We start from the raw sequence: 27,583 nt of genomic DNA, 5'->3' as shown, positions 1-27,583 counted from the left end.
CATTGCTCTTTATCATTTGCACAGTGAGATCAGCCAAGCTGGGATAATGTAGAATTCAAAGATATAGCTGCGCTAGTCTGTAGAATCAGTATGTAGAGAGATCTTGTAGCACCTTGGAGACCAATTGAAAAAAAAAGTTGGCAGCATGAGCTTTTATAGGCTTCAGTCTCTTTCCTCAGATGCATCTGGACATCATTTGGATAATGTATTGGTTGTTGGGTGCCTTCAAGTTGTTTCCAACTTAACGGTGACCCTGTCCTGGGGTTTTCTTGGCACGATTTGTTCACAGGAGGTTTGCCATCGCCTTCCCCTGAGGCTGAGAGAGAGTGGCTTGCAATGCCAGTACTGCAGCAACTCACAGTCGCAAGGTTGTGAATTCGATACCAGCCAGGGGCTCCAGGATTGACTCAGCCTGGCATCCTTCTGAGCTTGTTGGGGGCAATTAGCTTACACATTGTAAACTACGTAGGCAGTGCTTAGGTGCATTGGTAAGTGGTATAGAAATGTACTTGCTATACGTGCTATTACCCAAGTTTACCCTGTGGGTTTCATGACTAAGCGGAGGAATCGAACCCTGGTCTCCAGACTTGTAGTCCAAAACTACATCATGCTGATGGAAAGTAAGAAATACACATTTGAGGAAATAGCTAGAGGAGGTTGTTTCAGCCACTAAACCAAACTACATCGATCTCCTCCTTCAGATTTTTTCCTTGGCGCTCTCCACATGTGCAGACATGTGTTGGCCTCCCTACCTGAAATTCCTCCCTCATTTGTTCTGCTCTGAGCTTCAAAACAAACCTAGTCCCACTTCCCTGCTCCTTCAGCGCCTGCTGGCCGTGCGTCCTCTCCCTTCCTAGTGCCATCTGCTCCGAATCTTTCCCTTCCATGGCTTGTAATGTACTCTCTTTGCTCTGGCACCTGCGAGCAGCCGTCTGCTCCATCCTCATGTGGGATGACACTCACTCTTCAGATGGCTCCACGGATTTGGAAGAATAAATTAAATGAGGCCAAGGCAAGAACTAGCGACAACCACAGTTACTATCTGGAGTTGGTCTTGGAGCAAGGAGGGATTAATTGTTTATGGTTGGTGAGAGCGAAATGAACAGCCCTTCCACACTGGAGAAATAAAGCAGTTTGACACCATTTTTTACTGCCAAGGCTCCATGCTGTGAAAATCCTGGGATTTGTAGTTTGCTGAAGCATTCAGCCTGATCTGCCAGACATCAAAATACAACAATTGGTCCATCCATTAACATTTCTTATCCATTAGTAACACAACCACATGTTTAAGCTCTTAACCAGAGTCTTGGGTAAGATGTTGAAAATGTTGATGATGTTGTGAAGCATTGTTGATGCAATCAGTAAAGGGAATGCATTTATCTTTGAGGGAATCGTGTGCTATGTATCCTTTTATTATCTTCTCATTGAATGCAAGGTTCTCCATTAGCCATGTATCCTAGATCCTTTTTTACCATCATTGGATAAAGAAATTGCCCATTTTCCATATAGAATAGGTCTTATATTTGTAAAAAAAAAAAAAAAAAAGGGGGGGGGATGATGAGATCTTTGTGATTCAGATGTTTATGTTGTAAATTTTATATTAAGAACTCTGAAGTTCTGAAAATCATTAGTACTACATCCAAGGATTTCTTATCCATGGATTCAACCATCCATAGTTTTAAAATATATTTAAATATATGTATAAATTCCAAAAAAACTAACCTTGGTTTTGCCATTTTATATAAGGGACACCATTTTACTACACCACTGTATATAATGGGACTTGAGCATCCATGGATTTTGGTATCCACAAGGGGTCCTGGGACCAAACCCCAGCGGATACCAAGGATACCCCCACTGTATTATAAAGCAAGCAGTTGATATATGTCCTAATTTTCAGTTTTCTGAATTGTAATATATTCTTTTAACCTCACTTTTCTCTTGTCCCTTTCTCTTTATCTGTTTCAACCACAGGAGCCGAACCGGTCGGATCATGGAGTTGCTGTCCACCCCACACAGCATTGAGATCAACAACATCACGTGCGACTCGTTCCGGATCTCCTGGGCCATGGATGTTGGAGACCTAGACAGGGTCACTCACTACTTCATTGACCTGAATAAGAAGGAGAACAAGAACTCCAATAAATTCAAACACCGGGTGAGCCACTGTGTTGGTGCAAAATGGCGGGGTCGGATGGATCCAGGAAATGCTATTAGGAGTAACACTCAACCTTATGCCCTCTGGTGTATTGGACTTCAAATCCCATCATCCCCAGGCAGCATGGGCATCCCATGGGGTGGGTGACAGGAGCTGTGGTTCACATTTGCATCTGGAAGGCACCAACTGGATAAAGCTGTAGTAATTCTTAGTGTAAATGAAAACAGTTGGATTACTTTCTCAGATCCCTTCCTCAATCATTGCCCATGCTGACAGGGGATGATGGGGGCTGTAGTGCAACACACCTGGGAAAGATTGTTGCAATGATTGCTCTACTAAGGACTTAAACTAAACAAACGTAATAAACATCCCACCAAAGCTGACCACAGAATTTCACTGGAGGACTTACAAATGCCTAGAGAAGTGTTTTCTCTAGGGATATCTAGGTCCTACAGTGATTCTATGGTCAACTTCTGGCAGAGTTGTGCTGAAGAACCGAGAGCTTCCTAGAGAGGACATATTAATACAATCCACAAATAATCAAATCCATAAAAGTCAAAGCTACAAGTGTAGAGGGCCAGCTGTATAAAGAAATGAGACCTTCAGTCCGTTTCCTACTTATGGATCAAATCTTATGCACATTACCTTTGTTATAAATGGGTCCAGAGCAGTATTGCATCCTTTGAAATCTTTAGTAAAACAGGGCAATGGAGCAGTAGTTATAAAGTCAATTTCAACAGGTCTCTCCCTTCCAAGAAGAAGCCCATTTAGGAAAGACGCACAAAAGAAAGTGTCTTTCCTAACAAAGTCAAGAGAGTCATGAAGTGCATTACTCACTTCTTTCTCCCTCTGAAATGGAGTCGCTAATTTCGATGCTACTTAACAGGGTGTGTTGCTATAGCAATGCTATTTAATGTTTAACATTATTTCTTTCCTTCTCGCTCTGTTTCTCGGTTAGAAGATCTCCCCCACTCTCTTTTTTGCCTGTCTCCTGACTCTTCAGCATTTGTCGTTGCTACAGAAACTGCACCGCAGTGCAGAGGGGCGTTTGTGGCCTGTTGGCTTGGCAAGGTTTTCTTTTAATGCACACTGCACAGATAATGCAATTTAATGCCGCTTTCACTGCCATGGGTCATGCTTTGGAATTGTAGTTTTGTGACTTATTTAGCCTTCTCTGTCAGAGTGCTCTAGCACCACAACAAACTACAAATTGCAGGATCCCATAGAGTGGAGCCATGGCAGTCAAAGCGAGGTCTAACTGCATGTGCAGATTAAACCTAAGACAGTCACATTTTACACATCTCATGAGACAACATGGCTCTTTGGAAATGATGATAAAGCATGGGAAAGTGGAAGGCAGTAGGAAAAGAGGGAGATTGTAGTGCAGATGGATTGATTCAGTGAAGGATGCCACGGCCCTGAGTTTGCAAGACCTGAGTTGAAGAGCTGATGACCTCTTGGAGGTTTCTTCTTTATAGGATCAACATAAATTGAAAGTTGATTTAAGAACAAATAACAAATGGATGGAATATTTGACAACATTCAGAACATAGCCATGTTAGTCTGGAATATCAGTATGCAAGAATATCTTGTAGCACCTTTGAGACTGTGTGAAAGAAGTTATAGAATAAGCTTTCGTTTGTTGTTGTTGTTGTTGTTGTTGTTTTATGCCTTCGTTTCATACTTATGGCGACCCTAAGGCAACCCTATCATGGGGTTTTCTTGGCAAGGTTTGTCCAGAGGTGGTTTGCCATTGCAAACCTGAGGGAATGTGACTTGCCCAAGGTCACCCAATGGGTTTCATGGTTGAGCTGGGACTCGAACCCTGGTCTCGAGGATCGTAGTCAGCACTCAAACCACTATGCTACCCAGGGTCTTGTAGATTTGGCCTGTTTCCTGAAATGCATTCACTCCATGCATCTGAGCAAGTAGACCAAGTCTATGAAAGCTTATGCTGCAACTTCTTTTGCAGAGCTAGTCTCAAAGGTGCTACAAGATCATTTTGCATATCTGATAACAGTCCTATATAGGCATGCAAAAAATGAAATAAAATAAGCTACGGATGGGAGTTGTGCAACCCACCCTTTCACACTACACAGTTATAGCACTATGATTCCAGTTTAACTGCCATGGCGACATCCTGTGGGATCCTGCAGTTTGTAGTGTGCCACTTGAGCCCTCTGAGAATACTAAGTGCCTCTTCCTAAACTGCAAATCCCAAGATTGCATTTGATGGAACTATGGCAATTAAAGTGGAATCGTAATGCTATCATTGTGTTGTGTGAAAGGAGCAGAGATGTTTGAGCAAGAACTTAAATTTTCAGGATTCTGGCTTGTGTGGAGACTCTTCACTCATAGAAGAGATTCTCATCTTTAGCATTGTCATTTTTCATGGAATCAAAAGTGTGATGATAGAAGAGGGCAGGACTAAAGCAATCCCTTCCTCGTGCGTGTTGATTTAATCCCTTTTTGCATGCCTGAAGAACAGTAACGTAAATCCTCCCCTACCAGTTGTACTGATGTCACCTAGATATATGTTTTCCACCTCACTGAAAACCCAGTTTTCAAAGACACGAGAGGCTACAAATCCCCTTGGATAACAGGAACCATTTGGAAACCTGAGTTTGGAAAGTGTAAATAGCAACACATTAGTCATTTGTTAAACTTGGTGCTGCCAGTAAAATGCTTTCCTTCTTTCACAAAAGCATACTTACGTCACTCATCAATAATTACTGATAGCCATGAATATTACAGCATCCCACAGTAACAAAAGTACTGTTTTTTAATGAACAGTGTAGCTCGCTGTACTTTTATTTTCCTCCAGCGCTCTCCATCTGTGAACACTGTAAGTAAAAAAGCCTGCCGACGTTTGTCGGATGAAAATAGGTGCACTCTTTATACGCATCACATGGGATGGCAGCTTTTTTCGGTGCTGCAAACAAGGCATTGACGCAGAGGCTGGGATGCTGCTACACTCCAAAGCTTTTGGAAAGCTTTTGTGAAAAGAAATGTACCTTTATGACACCTAATAAATATAGATTTTAAAGTATGGCTGCAACATTTAAATTAGCCCAATGTCTGGAATGGACTACTAAATATATTTTAGTTGATTTAAAGTGACTCCACCAATTAAGCCAAGATAGCAGATATTTGAAATATTGTTAATTTTTAATATAAGTGCTTGCAAATCCCTTTAAGCAGCATGCACCATCTTAGATGAGGACCTCTGCTGTTTCTCACATAGAGATGGTTTTCCAAGATAGTGCCTGTTGTGATGCATATTTAATTATCTTAAACACAAAGAAATGATTGACTTCTGCAGAACTTTGGCTTTATTCGCATAAAGGATTTGATGGCTCGATTAGATTGCTATCCTCTGTATGTGTGCGCACTTTCAAATCGTCTCTTGACTTGTGGCGACCCCATAAACTTCATAGGGTTTTCTTAGACAAGGAATACTGAGGTGGTTTTGCCAGTTCCTTCATCTGAAATGTTTCCTACAGCACCTGGGATTCATTGGCAATCTCCCATCCAAAGAGTAACCAGGTTTGATCCTGCTTAGTTTCCAAGATCAGATGGAATCTGGTCCTTTTAGGGTATTTAGGCATTGTGACTGCTATGTTGGACATAGCTGTATCTGAATGTGGGACTTACTTCTGCTAAACATGCATAGGATCAATCTGTTACTCAATTCAGATTTTTATGCAGTGCAACCATCTCCTCCAGATATATCCTCCAGATGTATTGGGCTACATTTCCCACTATCTCTGGTCAGCATGGGCTTGTAGGAATTGCTAATCCAATACTGTTGGAGTATTGTCGTTTGTTGCGGCATGAGAGCTCTGTGAGAGAAAAAGACTAAATATCCCACAAAGCTACACATTCCAGGATTCCATAGCGTGGAGCCATGGCAGTTAAAGCAGGGTTGAACTGCATTGTTTCTGCAGTGCAGATGCATCCCAGGTCTCTCCAGAGTCCCTTCTCATAGCTAACCATGGCCCAGTGATGGCAAGCCAACCTTGGATTCTAAACTCGAGTTTGATGCTTGATGGCTCTTCAATCTTTTCTTTGTGCAGGATGTCCCTACCAAGTTGGTAGCGAAGGCAGTTGCTCTGCCCATGACTGTGAGAGGTCATTGGTTTCTGAGTCCCAGGACGGAGTACAGCGTGGCAGTGCAAACAGCCGTGAAGCAGAGCGACGGGGAATACCTTGTGTCCGGATGGAGTGAGACCGTCGAATTCTGCACAGGGGGTGAGTATCCAGAAGAAGACATTAAGCACATGGGCTACTGTGAGTCAAGGTGAAGCAGCTTCTTTGTATGGTAGATATTATGTGCCATTAAAGAGGAGCTCTGTGGAAGACAAGTCCAGTCTTGCCCATGGGGTACAAGGTCCCTGGTGTTAGGTTGGCTGAATAATTGACAATTGGTTTGGGCTGTCAACACAGGAAAGCTAATGAGGTTTGGCCCCTTCAAGACTATTCCAGGATGCTCCTTCAATTCTTGAGTTTGCCCCCTTTTTATAAAAGGAAGTTCAGCTTGATTCTGCCATGTCTGGAAATCTGAAATGCTCCCAAATTCAAAACTTTTTTCATGGGTGGCTGAGCTAGTGACACTTTTGCTTTCTGAGAGCTCATTGCACAAGCATTTTAACTGGTATCCCTAAGACCCCTCCATTAAGAAATACTCTGCATCGCCTCTCGAGCTGTTCTGTTTCTTCATCTACACACAAGCAGACGCCTTCTGCAAAAGCACCATTGCCCTCCATCTCAGAATGGAAAGGAAAGGAAGCGTGTGCATGTTTTTTGATGCTGAGGAGCAAGGCAGGGTACGAACCACTTGTTTGGGCTGGCTAAAAGGCAGGGCCTGGGCCGATGGGAACTGGGACAAGCTGAGGGGTGCTGAAAGGCAGTAAATCCAGATTTCGTGATGGAGCAAGAGTTGCTGAGTAGGAGGCCAAGGGTGTGTCCTCCCAGCACGCCCAGAGCGAGAGGTGACAGGAAGGGAGAACTGGCTGGAGGCAAAGGGAAAGGTATGCCAGGTGCAGCAAGAAGAAGCTGCAGGAGGGCTTGGCATTAACAGGGTTAAGGGCAGACTGACCATACAGCTCACAACGGGAGATGCGAGACCTGCACTGTAAGACCTTGTCCCCCTTTTGTGTCCCATGCAGACTATGCTAAAGAGCATTTGGCCCAGCTGCAGGAGAAAGCGGAACTCATTGCAGGGAGGATGCTCCGCTTTTCGGTCTTCTACCGGAACCATACCAAGGAATATTTCCAGCATGTCAGGTAAGGGCATTCCGACTACCCAGTGGCCAGGGTCACAAATGAATGAGGAATGGCACAAATCAGTTGCAGATGAGTGGTGGAAAGTCCATTCTTTGCCATACTTCCAGTTGCCATCTCCTCTTGCTGCAAGTGTTGCTAAAGTGAATCATGCCTCTGACAACTGCTGTGAAAATGAGTGCTACAGTCTGACCCTGTATCTGCAAGATCAGTAACCATGGTTTCACTTCCTTGCATCTGGAGGGGAAAAACCCTTCTGGCAGAAATATAGCATTCACCATTATCTGCAGTTTTCACTATTCGTGATAAGTCTGGGAACTTATTCCCTGTGGAACCATCAGTCCAAAGTTTGGATTTTGGCCAGAATCCTCCAGGATCTCCCCAAACATGGTACCTTCCTGCTATGGTGTTAAGGATCATAGCAAGAAGAGGAGAAAGCCCTCAAAAGGTCCACTCATAGCCTTCCATTATTGACCATTACTGTGACTTGCTTTTAAGGTGAAACTTCAAGCTTTCAAGCTTTTAACCAGAGATAGGATAAGAGATAAGGGCCAGCTTCTCTATCCCCAGCAATCTGTTTGTATCACAAGGCATGCACAACATTGTATTGCTGTCTTACCCTTCTGCCAAGAATTGTAGAGCAATATACATGGTTTTTCTCCTGCCAGCCCTCCTGGTTCTGTTTTCACAACAACCCTGTAAGGTAGGTTAGGCCAATGGATGGTATATTTGGCTGGAAGTTTTATGACTGAGTGGGCATTTGAAACCAGCCTGCCACCACCCTTCTATGGTAGTCTAGGAACCAAAGTTTGAGAAGCTTCTGTAGATGGTAATTCCAAGTAGGACCAAGTCCTTTCCTTCAGCTGAGTAGAGCTTAAGGCCATCCCCAACCAGAGTTCTTGCCTGACTGTCTGTGTCTCCCTTCTGGTCAGAATGCACAGTGGGAACATCATGAAACCGTACCTGAAGGACAACAGCGGCAGCCATGGCTCGCCCACCAGTGGAATGCTGCACGGCATCTTTTTCAGCTGCCATACCGAATTCAACACAGGTCAGCCTCCCCAGGACTCACCTTACGGCCGCTACCGTTTCCAGATTGCTGCCCAACGCCTCTTCGGCCCCAACACCAACCTCTACTTTGCGGACTTCTACTGCATGTACACCGCCTACCACTACGTCATCCTGGTACTGGCACCCAAGGGCTCTCCGGGAGACCGCTTCTGCCAGGAGCGCTTGCCCCAGTTGGACATTTCCTGTAACAAGTTCCTGACATGTTGCATGGAAGATGGAGAGCTCGTCTACCGCCATGCCCAGGATGTCATCCTGGAGATCATCTATACTGACCCAGTTGACCTCAGCCTAGGAGTGCTGGGGGAGATCAGTGGCCATCAGCTTATGAGCCTGTCGACTGCTGATGCCAAGAAAGATCCCAGCTGCAAGACGTGCAACATCAGCGTGGGGCGCTAGAGACTGGAGAGGGGTGGAGAGGGAAAGGAGGTGAGGTTTTTGCAAAGGGAAGGCCCTCGGGAATGGATGTGGCTACCTGAGAGCTCCCAATTGGGAGCCAAAGGCGGTTGGCTGGAGAAGCCATTCACTGCATTCTGCTAGCACTGCATCCATCTCTCTCTCTCTCTCTCAACTTCTTTCTCACTGTTTTGCATGTTTGCTTAGCCGTTGTAAATAAGATCCCAAAGTAGGAGAGAGATGGAATCAGGGCAGCTTTGCACGGCCTGTTCTTCTGGCCAAATAAATAGACACCTGCCTGCCATTTTCCAGGAGGCTCTGTACAGATACTAGAGAAAGGCTGCTCACCTTGTTTCCCTTGCCCCAGCTAAAACAGATGGACATTTCACTTTGCACACACACACACACACACACACACACCCCAAATTGTCCGGCCAGTGTGATTAAAAATGCTCCAGCTTCCTTTAAGAGGACACCACAACTGGAATGTTGTCTAGTTCTCGTTCTCATGGCTTCCTTTAGCCCCTTCTTTTCATGCCATCCACATTCCCTTCCTGTGGGATCGCTGAACCTCCCTAAAGGTGCTCTTTCCATGCGCCTTCATCTATCACATTCTCTGCTCACAGGAGTATGAAGGAGGTGAACTTTCCAGCAGATCAGCTGGCCCAGAGGCCACCATCACAGCCAGGCTTTGTGGCCTGAAGATTGGCTTTGCGGCTGGCACCAAAGGGAATCAAAGCCATGGTAGAGGTGGGGTAGGAGGTCTCCTTGCCAGTGAAGAACCCAGAAGAAGAAATCACCTGGAGATTCTTCCCTCCATCCCCCAAGGTGTGGCATCCTATTTCTTCATATCCTTTATTTATTTTGATCAAATTCAACAAGGGGAATGACAGGTTCCAACAGATCTGTTGGCAGTTCGGAGGAGGACTGGAACGCTGGTGGGTGGTGGCTGCACAGATGTACCCAACCTGTCTCCTTTCTCTCTGTGTCATGCTGCCCAATCTTGCCCGGTAGCTCTGCTTATCTAGGTTGGCAGAGAAATCCCATCTGCCCATAAAGGTCTAGGCTGCATGTCCTTATAGGACTGCCTTCTGAAGGTAAAAAGGGACTCCTGCAGGAATAGGGAGAGCTGAGATTGGAGGCACACTACATGGATGTACGTACAATGGGTCCTTGGTATCCACTGAGGTTTGGTTGCAGGACCCCCCATGGATACCAAAATCCATGGATGTTCAAGTCCCATTAAATAGAATGGATAATAAAAGAGTGTCCCTTGTATCAAATGGCAAAATCAAGGTTTGCTTTTCAGAATTTATATATATATATATATATATATATATGAATATTTTCAAGCTGTGGATATTTGGATTCATGCAGAAAGAATCCATAGATAACTGCTTCTGCTCTGTTCTCTTTGTCACAAGTATCCCCATAAGCCTCTAAGTCTAATTCAAACAAAAGAATTGCATAACGGTCACGCTGGAGGGAAAGAGGTTGCTTATCCCTTTCCCCTCTAACTTCCTTAAAATGTTATCTAATGTTCCTTTGCTCCCAACTGCAGCTTCTGAGGTTAATTTTGGAGTGATAAGCATTTGCTGTTCAACAGCCAATTTCTCTCTCTGAGGGACAGTGACTTGACCGAGTCAACTCATCAGGGCAGTAGCAGAGGAAGGATTTGGATTTATTCTTGTTTAGCCAAATAACCAAACCCACCGGACCACAGTGAAGCCAGTCTGTGGCAAAGCAGCTGCTGATCCTGCAGCTGCGCAGAAGAGGCTAGCAGGGATGGAGAGAAAGAGGAAAATCAGCCCGGCCTGCAAGGAGTTAGCAAGGCATTTGCGGCCGCTCCCTGGCCCTGTTGAGTCTCAACTTGCCCATTGCCTCACTCAGCCATCAAGAACCTGCTCTGCCAAGACTGGCTAGACCTGCTCTTGGCGGCTGCTAATACCACCACCCCCTGTCTCTATGCCCCAGGCTTGGCTTCCTCCTCCTCCTCCAGTATAAGTAGTTTTTATTTGTTTGGGTTTTCTCGTGCTGAGTGGGAATATTTTATCTATCAAGGGAAACTGCCTGCCATGCAAGTGCCATTTCTTGGCATGGCACTGTGACACGACAAGGCAAATTAGGGAGGGGAGAGAGTGGCTGTCGCCAACTGTCTCCAGTTGGCATGGGAATCTTACAGAGTAGCATGGGAATCTTATGCAGTGGCTTGGGAATCTTGCAGAGTGGCTTGGAAATCTGAAAAGAGATTCTTTTTGCATTGAGGTGTAACACAGGACTGCTGCCCTAGAGAACTTTCTTCTGTCCCATGGGAAACCAAAAGGAAAAGCACAGCCTCTCTAACCAGGCAATGCTCTCGCCTTGAGACGAGGAACTCTTGAGCACGTTGTCTTGGCCAAAAAAAGACTCCACATCAGGGAGCTTGAGCAACAACATGCTTGTGATTCTTTTGAGTCTACAACAGGGATGGGAAATGCCGCCACATTTCCCCTAGGAGCATGGGAACATTTTCATCGTGTTTTGGTGTCTTCTTGGGCCATTTTATGCTCAAGAGAGGCTATATAGATATATAAACAGAAAATGACTTCCATTCACTTCCTGTTGTTTTAAACAAAGAGGCTTCTCTTGGATCTAAAATGGTCTAGGGGAGCTGAAAATGGGGCAAAATGCCCCCACATGCCCAAGAGGTCATTTGAGAGCAAAAAGTCTCATTATTCTTCCCTGTGTTTTAGAGGATGCAGCCGCCAAAGGTCCATTGAGGGGGCTCATGTGCCCCCACTAGCCTTCCATAGTTTCCCACCCCTGGCTAACAACTAAGCTGGACAGCATCAGCCTCCACCAGATGAAACAAAGCCCACCAGCTATGTGTTGCAGCCTGCCAGGTGTGTGACAATTTGCTCTGCGCAATTTTCACAGTCCTAGGAAGCAGCAAATTGCTACCTTGCATGTCTAGCGGGGAGCGTTTCATTCAGCGAGACCAGTGTGCCTGTAGGCCACTTCCATAGCATGTGCTTTGCCGCTCTCGGTCTTCAAAGTTTTTCTCTAGGTACGGTGACCACCCTTGACAAGGAAGGATCTGCCATAGGGCACAAGTCTCTGGAAAAAGAAAAACAATTGGACAACCTTCTGGGGATGCTTTAGATGGAGATCCTTGCATTGAGCAGGGGGTTGGATTCGATGGCCCATGAGGCTCCTTCCAACTCTAGGAATCAAACGTATATTGTGATTAACCATCCTCCTTTGTTAAGTTTGGGTATGTGCACGTGCCCCAATGGCAAGGCTCTACGGACTTGACCTGGGCCCCCAAAGCTTGTACAAAACACAGGGATTTAATAACGGAAGTCCAGTCCATATGGATTAGGTTCCCAGATAGTAGGAAGAGAGGGCAAAAAAGTCATGGACTGAAATCCTACATCACTTGGGTAGAGCATATGTGTCTCATCCCTGCATATATCTATTTTGGGATGGGGTGTATGCCTGTAGCCTGGCATAGGCAAAGTGTGTCCCTGGGGCTACATATGCCCCCCCCCCCAGGGGATTTTTTTGGTGGCTATCTACACCACCAGAAGCCCTGAACTAACCTTTTTCTGGACCAAAAGTGAGTACAAGTGCTTTCCTGGAAGCTTCCAGGTGCAACAATTCATCCATACCCTCCAATATTTCACAGGTGAGAACTGGGACAAGTGTGGCCAAGCAACATTAGGCAGTAAAGGTTATTACCGAGGAAGAGCACACAGGCTAAGAGAGGCTGCAGCCGTTTGCTTTTGCCTGAGTCTGCAACCTCTTTCCCTCTCCTCCCTCCTATTGAGTTAATTGTGTGCAAACTATTTTGCGCACAAAAGCAAAAGCTAATGCTAAAATAAAAAACAGTTAGTCTTAAAGGGGTGTTGCCATATTCCTTTCTTCCCCCTTCCCTTCTTCCATTTAAACACAGAGCAGCTCCGAAAGGCTGAGATGGTGGGTAGAGGATGGCGGTGAGCAAGCATTTGAATTTCCAACTTCATTGTTCTGTTCAATGCCTCACCATTTTATAGTTGTCTGGGTAGACAGCTTTTGATCACTACATTTCAAAAGCAAGTGGTTGGTTTTGTGTTGGGCCAGGACTGTGGGAGAGCTGGAGCAATGGAACCATGTTTGGCCAGTATCCAGTTGGGGCATTAGGCTAACATAAGGAGATCATTGTGCAAGTGGCTGCACATTCTCAGAGGCAATAGAAGTGTGGTCCCTAGTACAATCAATCACTGTGCAAATATACACACAGACTACTTTCGCCATCAAGCAATAGGTGATCTCAGGAGCCATGGAATTGCTTTGGTTGTGCACAAATGGGATCCGGCAGGAATGATACTGGCATATATTTGTATTATGTAAAAAGTGTATCAGATCCCAGCCTCAGTGCGCTTTTGGTCATCTCATGTTAGGAACAATCCTTAAAATAAGGGCCGTCTAGCAACCCCTGTATTTTTGGGTGGGTTGGGTAGACAAAAGAAAAACTGCCCAACCACAAGGAAAATGGAAGCTGTTTACAATGAATTTGACTTGCTTGGATTCTATGGCAAGATCTATATTTCTCTGCAAATATTCCATGTATTATTTTGAGGGCATTTCTTCATAACCATTCATTGGTTCGAAGAGCCCCCATGGTAGATGAGCAGTCTTTATGCGAGCATCACAACCAGAGGTTGCAAAAGAAATAGTTTTGACTACAGTTCCCAGTATCCCCAGAACCATTGTTTGTTGGAGATGTTTGGAATGGTAGAACAAAGTATAGCTTTTCCAAGCTCTGTTTAAAGCACTATGCTACACCAACCTTCACCACCCCAGCAAACCTCCTTGGTTATTGATTGGACTACAGTTCTCACCATTACCCACCAGCATGGAAAAATGATGATGGGAATTATAGTCTGACATCTGCAAGATGCTGGGCTTATGAAGGTTGTGCAATACTGAGGTGGCACAGGGTGTAGCCTACCTATTCTGTACAATATTAGGGAATCCTATCACAGTCGTATCAGCTGAATTTGGATCCTACCTTGACTTTGGAGCAAGTGGCCTTCTCTTCAATGAAATCCAACCAAGGATATGTTTTAGAAGCTCTCGAAAGTGTGTAGAAGCATCTCCCCTTTTGCCATGGGGAGGGCTTAGCTTTCAGAGCAGCTGACATGTTTTTAGTCTCAGCCACATTCGGAAACGTGTGAGCGTCCAGATGTTCAGTGCAGCCAGCTGTGTAGTGTTTTTGCTGTGTGCTGTAGCAGTACTGTGCTGTGAATGCTGCCTGGCATGGAGTCATGAGAACCTCTGGCTTTTTCTATACTGGCTTTGAATTCTTTTCCCTCCCTTTGCCCCGTTGCAATGTGTCTTGCAATCTTGCTGAATGAAAAAAGTGCCACTTGCCTCCAGGAATGCTGTATGTACTTCGAAGCTGTTGGGAGGTATGTCCAGCTGACCTTGGCTCCTCTCGGCTTTGTATATGCCTGCTAAGAAACTTTCTCCAACAAGAAAATGTAGCAAATGAGCTCAGAAGGAGCTGTGGGATTTGCACCTTCCTGTCTCAGCAAAAGCTTTTCCCAATTAAATTGCTGTGAAAAACAGGGCTGAAAAGGTACCGCAGTGTGACAGAGAGCTTTGTGGTGAGATAGGCACACACTGTGGCTCTTCCAACACCGAGAAGGATGCAAAAATAGCAGGGTGTGCAAAACCAATCACTTGCCCTGAACGGCGACAGCGAAAGAATAATGCTAAACCTAAGTCTAGTGAGGCAGCTCATTGTTGCTAAAACTGTTTCTGTACTTGTATTTGGCAGACAAATTGCATGACTGAAACATTCCTCCATAGACTGGAGCAAAGAGAAAAACCAGTCGACAGTGTCTGGCAGGGTAGCTGCGTTAGCCTGTCGCAGCAAATGCAACAACAAAATTATACTGTGGCACCTTAAAAGACTAGTCTTGCTTGGCATAAGCTTTCCTGGGATTGCTTACTGCTTGCTTCTGGTGGAGTGGGCAGCAGTTCAAGAATGCATACACCATATAAAATATTTAAATCGGGTTGGACCCAAGTTATGGACTGTGGCATCCATTGGTAAGTCCCTGCCTTGAGTCCCTATATTTGGAGAAAAGTGGGATATAAGTAAATAATAATAATAACAACAACAACAACATTTACTGTATTGTGTAGGTAGTTATGCAAGTCGCAGCCCTAGGGGCACAGATTGTCCACCCTGATTGTTCTATTTCGGTAGATAGGGTGCAACTCACCTAACCTGCGGACTCACCTCTTAACCAGCAAGGAGATACAAGGGCTGAGATCCTACAGGTCAAGCACAGTGTTAAGAGTGTTGCACACTACTATAGCTTCCGTGTCACCAGTGCCAGGACTTGTCATGTTGCTGCAATAACCGCCTCCTATCCATTCTGTGGCCATAGCCAGACACAGACCAAGGATACCTTCCAGCAAGATCCACTGAGGTCCTCCAAAGGTCTCAGTAGATAATGTCATTGGTCATCATCTAGTTATAGGAACATAGCCAGACACACCTCTGATTCCATTTGCTTGCATTCCATCAGTCATGAAATGACTGTTGGGAGCAGCTATCAGAGTAACACAGTCTTTTGGTCATTGTAGAGATAGGAAGGGAACACCAATCTCTGCAATGAATGAAAAAAATACATATGCAAACATAAGGGTGAATTATGTTTGCATATATCACGAACAGGATGCTGGCCAAGATATGCTTAGGAACTGCAAGGAAGGAGTTTGGATAGCAAAATAATATAATCGGGGCCCCTCTGGGGACCCCTTGACTCAGTTTTTGGTAACCATTTGGTTATCTCTTTGCTCCTAACTGCAGCCCCAATAGACATCTGCCACTAGTGCTTTCAGGTGCCACAATACTCTTAACTGCAATTGTCAGTTACAGTCCCGTGCAACTCTAATGAGAGGTAAGACCCATTGATCTTAGTAGATGCTAAATCCCAAATCAGAGGTATGGAATTGCAATGTAAATTAGGGGAAAATAAAATGTTAGTCCACAATTTGGCTGCCCAGAATTAGCATACTAAATTTTATGCAGGGAAGGCTGGAGAGGCGAGACAGAGAAATTAGATTTTATCAATATTATTTTTAATACTGGGCATGTAAAATAGGGAACTAACATAATTGGATTGAGATGGTATCTTATTGATGGAGCTTAATTGATTCATTGATGATGTAAACCTGAATGACACTAATGTCCCAGGAAAAAAAGATTGATTGATTGATTGATTGATCTCATGGTGAATTATAGCCTTAGGAGAAATATTCAGATATATAAGCTGCTTTATATACCATAACAGACTTTTTATCTGTCCGGCTCCATATTGTCTACTGAAACTGGCAGCAGTTTAAGGCAGGTGTTTTAAAACAATGCCAGCTGCCTGATCCTTTTAGCTAGAGATGATGGGCATTGAATGTGGTGCTTTCCACCTGAAAAGCCAGGGCTTGCTACTGAAATGATGGTTAGCTACTGTATGTGGTTAGCTTGAGTGTGCAAAATTTTCTTCAAAAATAAAATAAAGGAAGATAAATATATCACAGTGAAGCTCTGTTTCAGGCAACTGATGGACATAGTCTGTGCAAGGACACATGGCCACAGCATAACGTCTCATAAGCCAATTTTTCAATTGCTAACTTAGTAACATTTGCTCATGCAACCAACAAATGGAAACTTTGGGAAAGTATAAATCTATTTATTTAAATGCATGCCAATATGAGGAGGGAGATATTTTATTTTAAAGGGAATTTCTTAACAGTATAGGATAACACATCCAGGGTAAGTAAGGCAAAAAAGGAAGAAAGGGTAGGGACACTTGTAACCTTTTGCTCAATCCCCAGTTCTTTTATTGTCTTAGCAGATGGTCCTAAAACAAAGATTCACCACCCAACTTCAAATGCCCTTATAAGCATAGCATTAGTGGAAGAGCCAAAGTTCAATAGTAGCACCTAGTTTTGCATGCCAGAAGTTCTTAATTTTACTTATGGCATCTTTGGATCAGCTAGGAAAGGCCTCTAAAGTCCAAAAGAGCCCTTTCCACATAGACAATTGGTATGACCAAGATGGATCTATGGTCTGACATAACCTTCTGTATTTTCCTATAGAGCCAATTCACATTGATTGCAAATCCAGAGTCACAGCATGAACATTATTTCATTATGAATTTGGAACAATAGGATCTTATGTTCATGTCCCTGAAAGGTACTGGTTTCCAAACCTCTCAATGAGAAGTCTGTAAATGGAGGACAGGCTTCCCTGGTAGATATCTAGCCTGCCACTGTCGCTTTGCCAACAATTGTATAGCTGTTACAGGAGAATATCAGGACAGTCTGTCCCAGGCTGGTACCCTTCACATGTTTTGTAACGTAACTCCCATCATCTCTGACTATTGAGTTTTTTGTGGCACTGATGGAAATTATAGTACATGAATCTGTAGGGTGCTATGGTGGGGAATGGTATTGATAGAACATGAGGAAATCCAGCAAATATTGACCATTTCCCCATATAAACAGTATATGAGTCCTAGACTTCATGCCCCAGAATCTTTTGTGTCTTTTGCTCTTTGGGATGTGATTCCTCTGAAATGTGGGAAGGTTTCTCTGAATGTTGAGCTCTTGGGAGAAAACGGTATTTTGCAAGAAGACGACAGGGATGATGCAGAGCCAGGTTTCTTTCACACTACACAATGATAGCACTTCCATGCCACTTTTTAACTGCCATGGCTCCAAACCATAGAATCTTGAGGTTTGTAGCATTGTGAGACATTTGAATCCTCCACCGGAGAACTCTAGTGCCTCACCAAAGTACAAATGCCAATTTCAATGGGATGTGGCCATGGCAGTTTAATGATGCAAAGTTTGGAAACCATGCCCTGTGAGGAGTATCTTAGGCAGCTGGTTATATTTAGAAAAGGTTGGGAGGTGATATGATAGCCATGTTTAAATATTTGAAAGGATGCCATAGGGAAGAGGTGCAAACCTGTTTTCTGCTGCTCCAGAGACTGAGGCACGGAGCAATAGATTCAAACTATAGGAAAAAGAGATTCCACCTAAATATTAGGAAGAACTTCCTGATGGTAAGAACTGTTTGACCATGGAAGACGTTCCCTCGGAGTGTGGTGGAGTTTCTTTCTTTGGAGGTTTTTAAACAGAGGCTGGATGGCCATCTGTCAGGAGTGCTTTGACTGTATTCCTGCATGGCAGAATGGAGTTCGATTGGACGGCCCTTGAGGTCTCTTCCAACTCTAGGATTCTATGCCATGAAACCCATGACAAGTCACAGCCTCAGGGGAAGGCAATCACAAACCTCCTCTGAACAAATCTGACCAAGAAAACCCCAAGACGGGTTCACGTTAGGGTTGCTATAAGTTGGAAACGACCTGAAAGCACACAACAACAACAAATGCAGTATCAAAGTGTTATCACTGTGTAGTGTGAGAGAACAATCAGGATAATCTTTAGCCATGACTGAATGTGCCATTGAAGCAGGCCCTGCTGGATAGAGGGCTGATGGGTGTTGTAGGACAAGACATCTAGAGAGCATCAGGTCAAGGGAGGCTGATTTGGAGTTGTAGGCTGCAGTATTAGCAAGGCAGCTTAACAAAATTGGTCATCTGTTTAGCATCCTTATCCATAGCCTTCCAAACCTTTGCATGAGGCTACCTTCTGCATGGCACACCCACAGCAGCCCAAGGAGCATCCCTGGTGCCAAGTGGTGCTTTTCCAGACTGTATGTACGATGCACGCCGTAAAACAATATCCTAAGCAAAGACTGTGCTGTGCTTACAGTGTGTGTCAATAAACTACAGACCTGTGTTGAAATGCCTCTCTGGTCTCACTCTCTGTGACATCGCAAGAGATTAAAGCTGAAAAGGTGTTGAGTGTGTTTATTTATCCTCGATCAGGGGGATGCATAGTAGTGGGAGTCATACTTACATGTTTTTTTTTTGCACAAGTGCCATTGGTTTATGGAAGGAGGTTATTATTGTCCAGGTCTCCACCCATGTGGGCACATTGGCTTTGCCACTTCATACTTCCCATGCAGCTATTAATGGACATTTTGGCTGCCTTTGAGATTCTCAAGCAAAATTCTCTTGTCCTTTTACACAACCAAGAATTTATCACCCAGTTCCAAATGGTGTTTCACAAGTTGATGCTTTCACATTGCTTTGAGTAGGAAGTGACTCACAATCTAAGTCTGCACACAGGTCAAAGTGTAGCCTTGCTGTTTTCTAAACTCCGCACCAGAGATAAGAATTGCGCTGCTGTCACACAATTACAGTGGGCCCTTGTTATCCACTGGGGTTTGGTCCCAGGATCCCCATGGATACCAACATCCATGGATGCTCAAATCCCATTAAATATAATGACATACTAAAATAGTGTCCCATATATAAAAATGGCAAAATCAAAGGCCTCGTTCATACTACATAATAAACCGGTTTAAAGGGTCCTTGTTCGCACTTGCGGTGGATTTCTGGTGCAGTTTGCCAGGGTTTGTGTTCAGCACTAAACCCTGTGAAACTGGTTCTTCCAAATCTGTGCCATTCCCCGCATCTTTTTAAATGAATCGATTCAGCGCAAGTGTGAACGCATTGTCAATTGGATTTGGTTCCTTGTGACACAACTCCATTTTGATTCGATCCTATTGATGAATGTGAATGCGAAGTGGAGTAAATTGAAATGGACAGATTCGATAGTGGTTGGAATTGTGTGAACATCTATTCGGCGCTAAATCGCTTCATCAATTCGACTCAAAAATTGGTTTTATTATGTAGTGTGAATGAGGCCAAGGTTTGCTTTTTGGAATTCAAAATTTTTGGTGAATATTTTTAAGCTATGGATGGTTGAATCCATGGATAAAGGATATGTAGATGAAAGAAACCCTAGTTCTCCAGAAGTGACTACCTTCAGCTCACCTTACATGAAGAAGCAAAGTTAAACCCTGATCAAACGTTGCTTATTTTCATCAGGCAAAGAGGGGTCAGACTAGCTCTGCCCAACTACTGTTGTGTTCCTTGCATGGAAAGCCTGAAAAGGAAAAAGTTCCTGTTCACATGGTATAAACTGAGATAATAGTTCCTTGGCACACATCATATATCAATATACTTGTTCTCACAACTACAATTTTAGCTAAAGAGTTCTCAGAAGAATCTCTGATTCCAAGGAAGCTGTGTTTTGGTAAGTAGATTTATTGCCTTTTCACCTCTGTACTACAAACTACTTACCTGAATGGTCTGCACTGTCTTACACTATCTTACACAATTTGCATCTTTCCATATCCTATTACATTCTGATCCCACTTCCACAACTATTTAATTGCACACAAATGTCAGCTGCAATATTGATCTGAAGAAGCAGATTGATATCCAAGAAAAAGTATGCTGAAGTCAACCATTTGGTGTCAAAGGTGTTGCTGGGTTCCTTCTTCCCAACAACCTCCTTTTCCTTTTATGCTGTTCAAATGGAGATACTCCACACAAACAAAGGAACTTCTGCTCTTCAGAAAGCAGAGTTTATCAATGAGGAAGAAGGGCACACAAGCTAGGAGATGCTGCAGCAGTTTGCTTTTGCCTGAACCTACTGGGACTAGATCCTTTCCTTTCCTCTCCTCTCCTCTCCTACTGAAATAATGGAATGCAAATTACTTTTACACTTTGAACCCAATTTGCAGCAATTGAAGTAAGCTGAGGAAAAAGTGGGAGAGTAGAAGGAAGAGACAGAAACATTTTAAAAGCAGATGGAAAAAGTGGGATGACAAGGATTAATTGTCTATCCCTGCCAAATTGGGACAGTTGGAGGCTATGCGTTCACTAGACGCAACCAGGAGGCAGAAGAAAATGCACACATATTTAAGTCTTTCGGTAACAGTGAGCTTTTTCAAGTCTGTACGTTTCAACATGGCCACCCTTTCAGCAATGTGATGAGAGAGTTATTTCGAAATTAGTCATCTGGAATGCTGCATTTCAAACTTAGTTGCTGAAAGAATGATGCCTAGCAATTAACCCACCAGGGCTTGGCACGTGCCTGAAAATGTACTTGGCACGCTGTGCGAGGCTGGGCAAGAATGGGGAAGGATTGTTCCAGACCCTTGGCAGGGTTCTTCTTTGGAACGTGGGCAATTTATATCTCTAGCCTTTGCAACTCCAAATACACACGCCCCTGTAGATGCTATTCTTATTCTTTGACAGTTGTTGCTATGCACAACACACACACACGCACACTTGCAAATCAGACAAGTCATACAGGGAAAGAACAGTTGGAACAAGAGCCTAACTAAATGGCAATTAGTTTGCAATTACTCGACATGCTCTCTGCCATCACTGTCCAGCTTGGAATATCAAGCATTAAGTACATAGCAATCAGTGAAAAACTTGCTGTGTCGTCAGTTCATTCTTCTCCCTTGCAGGGATGGCATGCGCTTTCAAATACTCCGCTCACCAGCAGCACCCCTAATAAGATCAGTTGTACAGTGGGACCTTGGTATCGGCTGGGGTTTGGTTGAAGGACCCCCCTGTGGATACCAAAATCGATGGATGCTTGAGTCCCGTTATATACAATGGCATCGTAAACTGGTGTGGCTTATATAAAATGGCACGATTAAGGTTGACTTTTTGGATTTTAAAAAATATATATTTTCAAGCCATGGATGCAGAATCTGTGGATAAGACGGGCCAACTATACCATAGTTCTTTCACACATCACATCAGTTGTTGGTGTTGTTATCTGCTCTAGAGTCAGCTTCAACTCATGGCAACCCTGTGGATGAGACATCTCCAAGCCCATTTGTCCTCCACTGCTATGCTTAAGTCTTGCAGATTCAGGCTTGTGACCTCCCTGGTTGAGTCTATCCATCTGCCATGCGCTCTTCCTCTCTTTCTACTGCCTTCCACTTTTTCAAGCATTACATGTCTTTTCGAGTGAGTCCTGCTTTCTCATGGTGTGGCCAAAGTACGATAGCCTCAGTTTCATCATCTTGGCTTCCAGGGAGATTCCAGGCTTGCTCTATGACTCATTTGTTTGACTTTTTGACCATCCATGGTATCCTCAGCACCATATCTCAAATGAGTTTATTTTCCCCCATCCATTTTTCTCACTGTCCACTTGCATGTGAGATCCCCCAAAAGTGCACATACCTATTTAGTTACCAGATCCACCACCAGAAAATATCAACATTGTGTTTTATCTCTAGATGCATCAGAAGATAAGCAACCTTACTGCCTTCTTCATTCCTCAGCTCTGTTGTCCATCTCTTCCCTAAGCTGATATAATTTGTCTGAGGGCTAAAGTATGTCATATGGCAAGTAGAGGCGATGAGTTGCCAAGATGGGCAAGGCTGGAGAAAAGATGAAGCTGCAGGTGCCTTGCTTACTTCTACTACATTACTGGGTGAATTGAAGAAATACAACTATTATCTAATTGACATCCCTTCATAGCATACTTTCCTATGGGAAAATATCTTCTTGGAGGGAGCTTGGTCCCAGACCATTCAGGATTCTTAAACCAGGCTATCTCAAAGAGATGTGTACATACAAATAGTGAAGCATGCACAATAAGCATCCGTAGTCATATGTTCAAGGCCAGGCCATCGCCTCTGAAAAAGGCACTGCCACTTCATCCCTGCTCCTTAGTACAGAGATGGAGAACCTAAGGTCCTCTAGCTATTAGATTTCAACTCCCATTAATGATAGCAATTCTAGCCAATGTTTGAGATTTATGGGGACTGTAGTCCAACAACTTCTGGAGGAACCACAGATTTGCCAGGGGTTCATTAACTGATTTAATGTATGCATTCCCACCAAAAGGTTGCTCCTCAATCAAGTGCCCCCATCTCATCTTAAATTGTACACTTTCATGGGTTCCATCACTTCTGTGTCTGCCTATGGCACTCTCCCCCTCCATATCAGATTTATCCCAACATGGGTGAAGGGAACGGAGAAAAATGTGCTTCTGTTGCTAGGCAAAGGCAGTCCATGGTCTATAATCAGTTCGTGATGCCGACTGAGATGCTGAAGACACATTGCTGTCCAAACAGCTGTGAATGATGACTAAAGAAACACTTTCTCTTGCGCAGGGAGGGGAAATGTATGTACCCACCAAGACTGCTTTTGTGAGCCCCAACCCACCCCTGCAAAAGAAAAAAACCTCTGGTGGTATACATTTCAGTAGATGATGATGATGGTGATGGTTTATAATGCCCTTTCCACCACCCCAGAATCTTTTGTGTTTTGTTGTTGGGTCTTTGGTACATGGAATGTGATTCCTCTGAAATTTGGAAGGTTTCTCTGAATGCTGAGATTATTTTTGCAGTGGAGATGGAGCTGGAGACTTGTTTGGTTGGTTGGCTGGCTGGAAGACTGAACAGGAGCATTCCTCGCTGCAATATTTTCTCTCCAGACTCACTTGTTGGATCTGGGAGCTTGGAAAATGTGCCCAAATTGTTACCTGTAGGAAGGTGATAGTTGCGCTCTTGGCCAACACTAGAGGGCCTTCGCAGCTAACCATGGACCAAAACCATTTTAATGTGAGCCAAAGAACTTGAAGGAATGATAGGCACTAAGCATAGATTCCAGATGGCTGGTCTCACTGAACACTAGATGCCCATGAAAGATTACAACTCAGATCCCTGTGAATTTAAACACATTTTAAAAGAAATTTGCTATGAAGTTGTATTTCATGAACTATCTGGTGCAGTTTTCTATTTACTTTTCAAAGGCTGCATCTGCACTGCAGAAACAATCTAGTTTGACACCGCTTTAACTACCCTGGCTCAATGCTATGGACTTTTGGGAACTATAATTTGTTATGGCATCAGAAAAGTGACTGAAACGGGATCAGAACCCCAAATGCAACTGTTCAAAGACTTGTGTGAAGAAACAAAAGAGAACCGTTATAAAAACAATACAGAGGAACAGAAGGTAACAACAACAAAAAAGGATGGATGGATGAATAGATAGATAGATAGATAGATAGATAGATAGATAGATAGATAGATAATAAAATGGCTGGAATCTTTTTGGTGTCCTATGCATGGCAAGTTTCCCTAAGCAGCTCTGATAGTGCAGTGGGTAAATGCTGTACTACAGCCACAACATTGTAAGTTGGATCCTAGAGGAGGGCTCCATGGTCCACTCAGCCTTCCATCCTTTTGTAAGTCAGTGAAATGAGTACTCAGCTTGTTGGGGGCAACTGGCTTACACACTGTAAACTACTTAAGGAGTACTAGTTCGCTTAGAAGCAGTATGGAAATGTATTTGCTATTGCTATAGAAGTGGCTGTACATGAGCATGGGTGTGTTTGCATATTACCCATTCACATTGCACATTGAGCGCCATGTAGATGTGGCCGCACATTCAGGTGTCAGTGCCATAATTCACTAAGGAGGTGGTGACGCAAATTGTCAGGTTTACTTCCCAAGTGTAAAATTGCACTTCGACTCCCTGAAGGAGGCTGTCAGCCAGATATATTCGAGCCACCGATTGCAGCTCTAGACTTGGTGTGCTGACCGATACAAAATAAAATAAATGGAAAAATATTCCTCACTAGCACCAAAACCAGTTACGTAGAACAGCTAACATTTATTTGTTAAAGAGGTCAGATAGGACTCAAGGAACATCATGCCCTCTCTGATCTTTTCCCACCAAGGAGACTGCAGTTCCTTTTTGCTTTGTGTCACCTTGCTGAAGTCGCTTTCTGAGCTTTCTGAGCTGTGATCTTCCTGCAGGAAACATTTCTTCATCTTTGGATCTTCTTCATCCTCTGTTTCCTCACACCATAGCTTTACTTTTCCCTTTGTCCTTTGACATTCATCGTCTGGGGGTTCACAGATGCTTTTGCTTTGATGGGATGGCACTTGGGCAGCTGTACTCTTGTCTTCTATTTGCTGGCACTGCTGGGTCTCACAATCTAACTCTACACCCTCATCATCATCCAGAAATATATTTAAAGGCACATCTAAGTGGATGTTTATAGGGAACATCTTGCGTTTCTTCCTGCAGGGCTCTGCAGTGCAGTTGCATTTGATTGAGCTGTCGCTCTTTGCCTTTGTCGCCTTGTTCCTTCCACGCTCAGCTATTTTCTTTCCTCTTGAACATTTTGCCTTTGTAAAAGGACTGGTCTTCTTATTCTGTTGCCGGCAGAAGCTGGTACAAGATGAGGTACGTGACGTACAGCTGTTGTGGTCACTTCCCTTCCTCTTTGCAGTTAGGCACGGAGGGTCCATGGTCTCATACCTCTCTTTTGTTATGGTGGAAGCACAACAATAAGAAGGACCTTCACAGTCACTCAGCTCCTCATCTGACCATTCCCTCTTCCTTCTAGAAGATGCTGATGGGGCTGCAAAGCCAGGTACTTCACCACATCCCCCTTTCCGTGTAAGGTTGCTTGTACATTGGTTCTTCTTGGGGCACTTCTGATGACGTAGTGGGGAACGGGCACAAGATGTTAGTGGGCCTTGGGCATGAACGGGTATGCGGTAGCTCTGGGTGATGAACTCAGCCATAGAATAGGTGACCCCGATCTTCTTGGACAACTGCCTGGGAGTGAGGCCCAGTTCTCGCCACTTGGTCTTATCAATTTCCATTCTACCGGTATGTTTCACTTACCCCATGTTCATGCCCACCCTTACTCTCCATGGCTTGCAGTGGTCCAAAGAAACCAGTGGCTCTGTGACATCAGTGGCTACAGAGCTGATGTCATAAGCATGACCACACCTTAGGCTTTCCTAAACAGGTGCTGTATCTGTATATCAGAGAAGTGTTGGATCTGAGTGTCATGTTTCATTGAAACCAAGTCCCCAGCCTCTTGTGTTCTCTGTCAAGGATCCAGGAACTGGTTCATTCAAGCCTTCTCTCTTTTACAACCAGTTCCTGGATTATTGCCATGGAACACAGACACCATCACAATGCCCTCACATCTGCAAGTGTGTTTCCAAGTCAGTTAGTTGCTGGACAAAATACAAAGTGTTGTATTCAAAGTCCTACATGGTTTGAGTGCAGGTTACCTTCAGGATTGCCTCCTCCGGTATAATCTGCCCCATACACTTAGGTTTTCTGGGGGATATTTGCTTCAACTGACCACAACTAGAGGGTCAACTGTCAACTAGAAAACCTTTTTTGTCAGCTGCCCCTAGACTGTGGAATGGCCTGCCAGAAGAGATTTAAAATGGTTTTAAAGACCTATCTCTTCTGGCAGACCTTTGTTCTTGTTGTGGGCCTTTAAGTCATTTCCGACTTATGACAACCCTAAGGCAAACCTGTCATGGGGTTTTCTTGGCAGTTTCTTCAGGGGGGGGGGGTGCCATTGCCAACCTCTGAGGCTGAGAGAGTGTGACTTGCCCAAAGTCACCCAATATGTTTGCATGGCTGAGCTGGGATTCAAACTCTGGTCTCCAGAGTCATAGTCCACTGCTCAAGCCACTATACCACATTGTCTCTGTTTAGCTAGCCATTTACTCAGGGAACAGTTTACTTCCCAGCTAGTATCACTCCATTGGTGTTATGGGTGTGTTTGTGTGTGCTAAAAATGAAAGTAGGGTCTTCATGGTACTCTGTGCAAGTGAGAACAGCAATGCTGTTGGTATAGTAAACTAGTGGTTACTACTAGTGGTATCAGACAAGAACTATACTCCTAAACATATGTACAGTGGGCCCTTGGCATCCATTGGGGTTTGGTTCCAGGACCCCCCATGGATACCAACATCCATGGATGTGAAGTCCCAATAAATACAATGCAATAGCGAAATGGCAAAAACAAGGTTTGCTTCTAGAATTTATGTTATTTGTAAATATTTTCAAGCCGTAGATGCTTGAATCTGTGAATAAAAAAAATTGTGGATACAGAGGGGTGACTCTTATTGGTAAATGTGTGTCTTACAAACTGCAAAATAGATTTTGGAGCTGCGTCACTGCAGCTGCTGCTTACTCCATAAGACGGCCATGCTGTTTTCTTCATTCAAAAAGCTATTGCTCCAACTCTCTTGTCATTCTCTCTCTGTGTGTGTGTGTGTGTCTTCTGCTCACAAATACGGCTTCTAGGATTACAGTCAAGGACAATAGAGTGTCTTGATCATTAATGTGACCATGGAAAATCCATTTGCAACCATCCATATGTGGCTTGGGGATTCATCCAGCCAGGCACGTTTGTGAGGAACCCAAACATCGAGATGACCAATATCATGGGATTTATGAGAGCGCATTGTGCAGGCCATTAACACAACAACAACTGACTTAAGGGCTGCTCATCACAACTAGGAGCAAAAAGAGAATGGCAGAACTGGGAATGGGAAACCAAAGGAGGAGATTGCTTGAAAGAACAACCGAAGCCACTCCAGAAAAGACTGCCAATGGAAAGGGAAAGAACTGGTCAAGAGATTCTCTGAAAGGGCTCCAAAAAGACAAGAGTTGCCTTGAATCCAAAAGCAAAGAAGAACCCCCAAAAATAAAGATTCAATAATCAGGAATAAAGAACTCTGGCAATGTCTTTCCCAACTGGACTCCAGAAGTGGAAACGGCAGGTTTTGCTTTTGTTCCAATTCAAATTTTAATTTAAAAATTATTTTTAAAAAAGTTAATGAAGGAGCAAGGAATTCTTCAAGTTACATTTTTTCTTGGAAACGGAAGAATGAAAAAAAAGAACAACAACAACAACAAC

The 27,583-nt window shown here is 44.0% G+C and overlaps 1 protein-coding gene across 1 annotated transcript in view; it reads left to right on the top strand.

The window, feature by feature from the left end:
• The window catches only part of PHYHIP (phytanoyl-CoA 2-hydroxylase interacting protein), a 28,788-nt gene extending 18,553 nt beyond the window's left edge, over nucleotides 1–10,235 (top strand). Inside the window, exons 2-5 of the mRNA XM_089538765.1 lie at nucleotides 1,975–2,158; nucleotides 6,235–6,409; nucleotides 7,327–7,444; nucleotides 8,374–10,235. Coding sequence (XP_089394891.1) covers nucleotides 1,994–2,158; nucleotides 6,235–6,409; nucleotides 7,327–7,444; nucleotides 8,374–8,908 — 993 coding nt within the window. The 5' untranslated portion in view covers nucleotides 1,975–1,993 and the 3' untranslated portion in view covers nucleotides 8,909–10,235. The remainder of the gene's footprint in view (nucleotides 1–1,974; nucleotides 2,159–6,234; nucleotides 6,410–7,326; nucleotides 7,445–8,373) is intronic.
• The last annotated feature ends 17,348 nt before the right edge of the window (nucleotides 10,236–27,583 follow it).

Source organism: Sceloporus occidentalis, unplaced genomic scaffold (genome assembly GCF_023333645.1).
Source record: "Sceloporus occidentalis isolate IW3139 unplaced genomic scaffold, rSceOcc1.0.p SCAF_9, whole genome shotgun sequence".
Lineage (NCBI taxonomy): Eukaryota > Metazoa > Chordata > Lepidosauria > Squamata > Phrynosomatidae > Sceloporus > Sceloporus occidentalis.
Note: the sequence above shows the minus strand (reverse complement) of the source record. Positions and strands in the feature narration are given on the sequence as shown.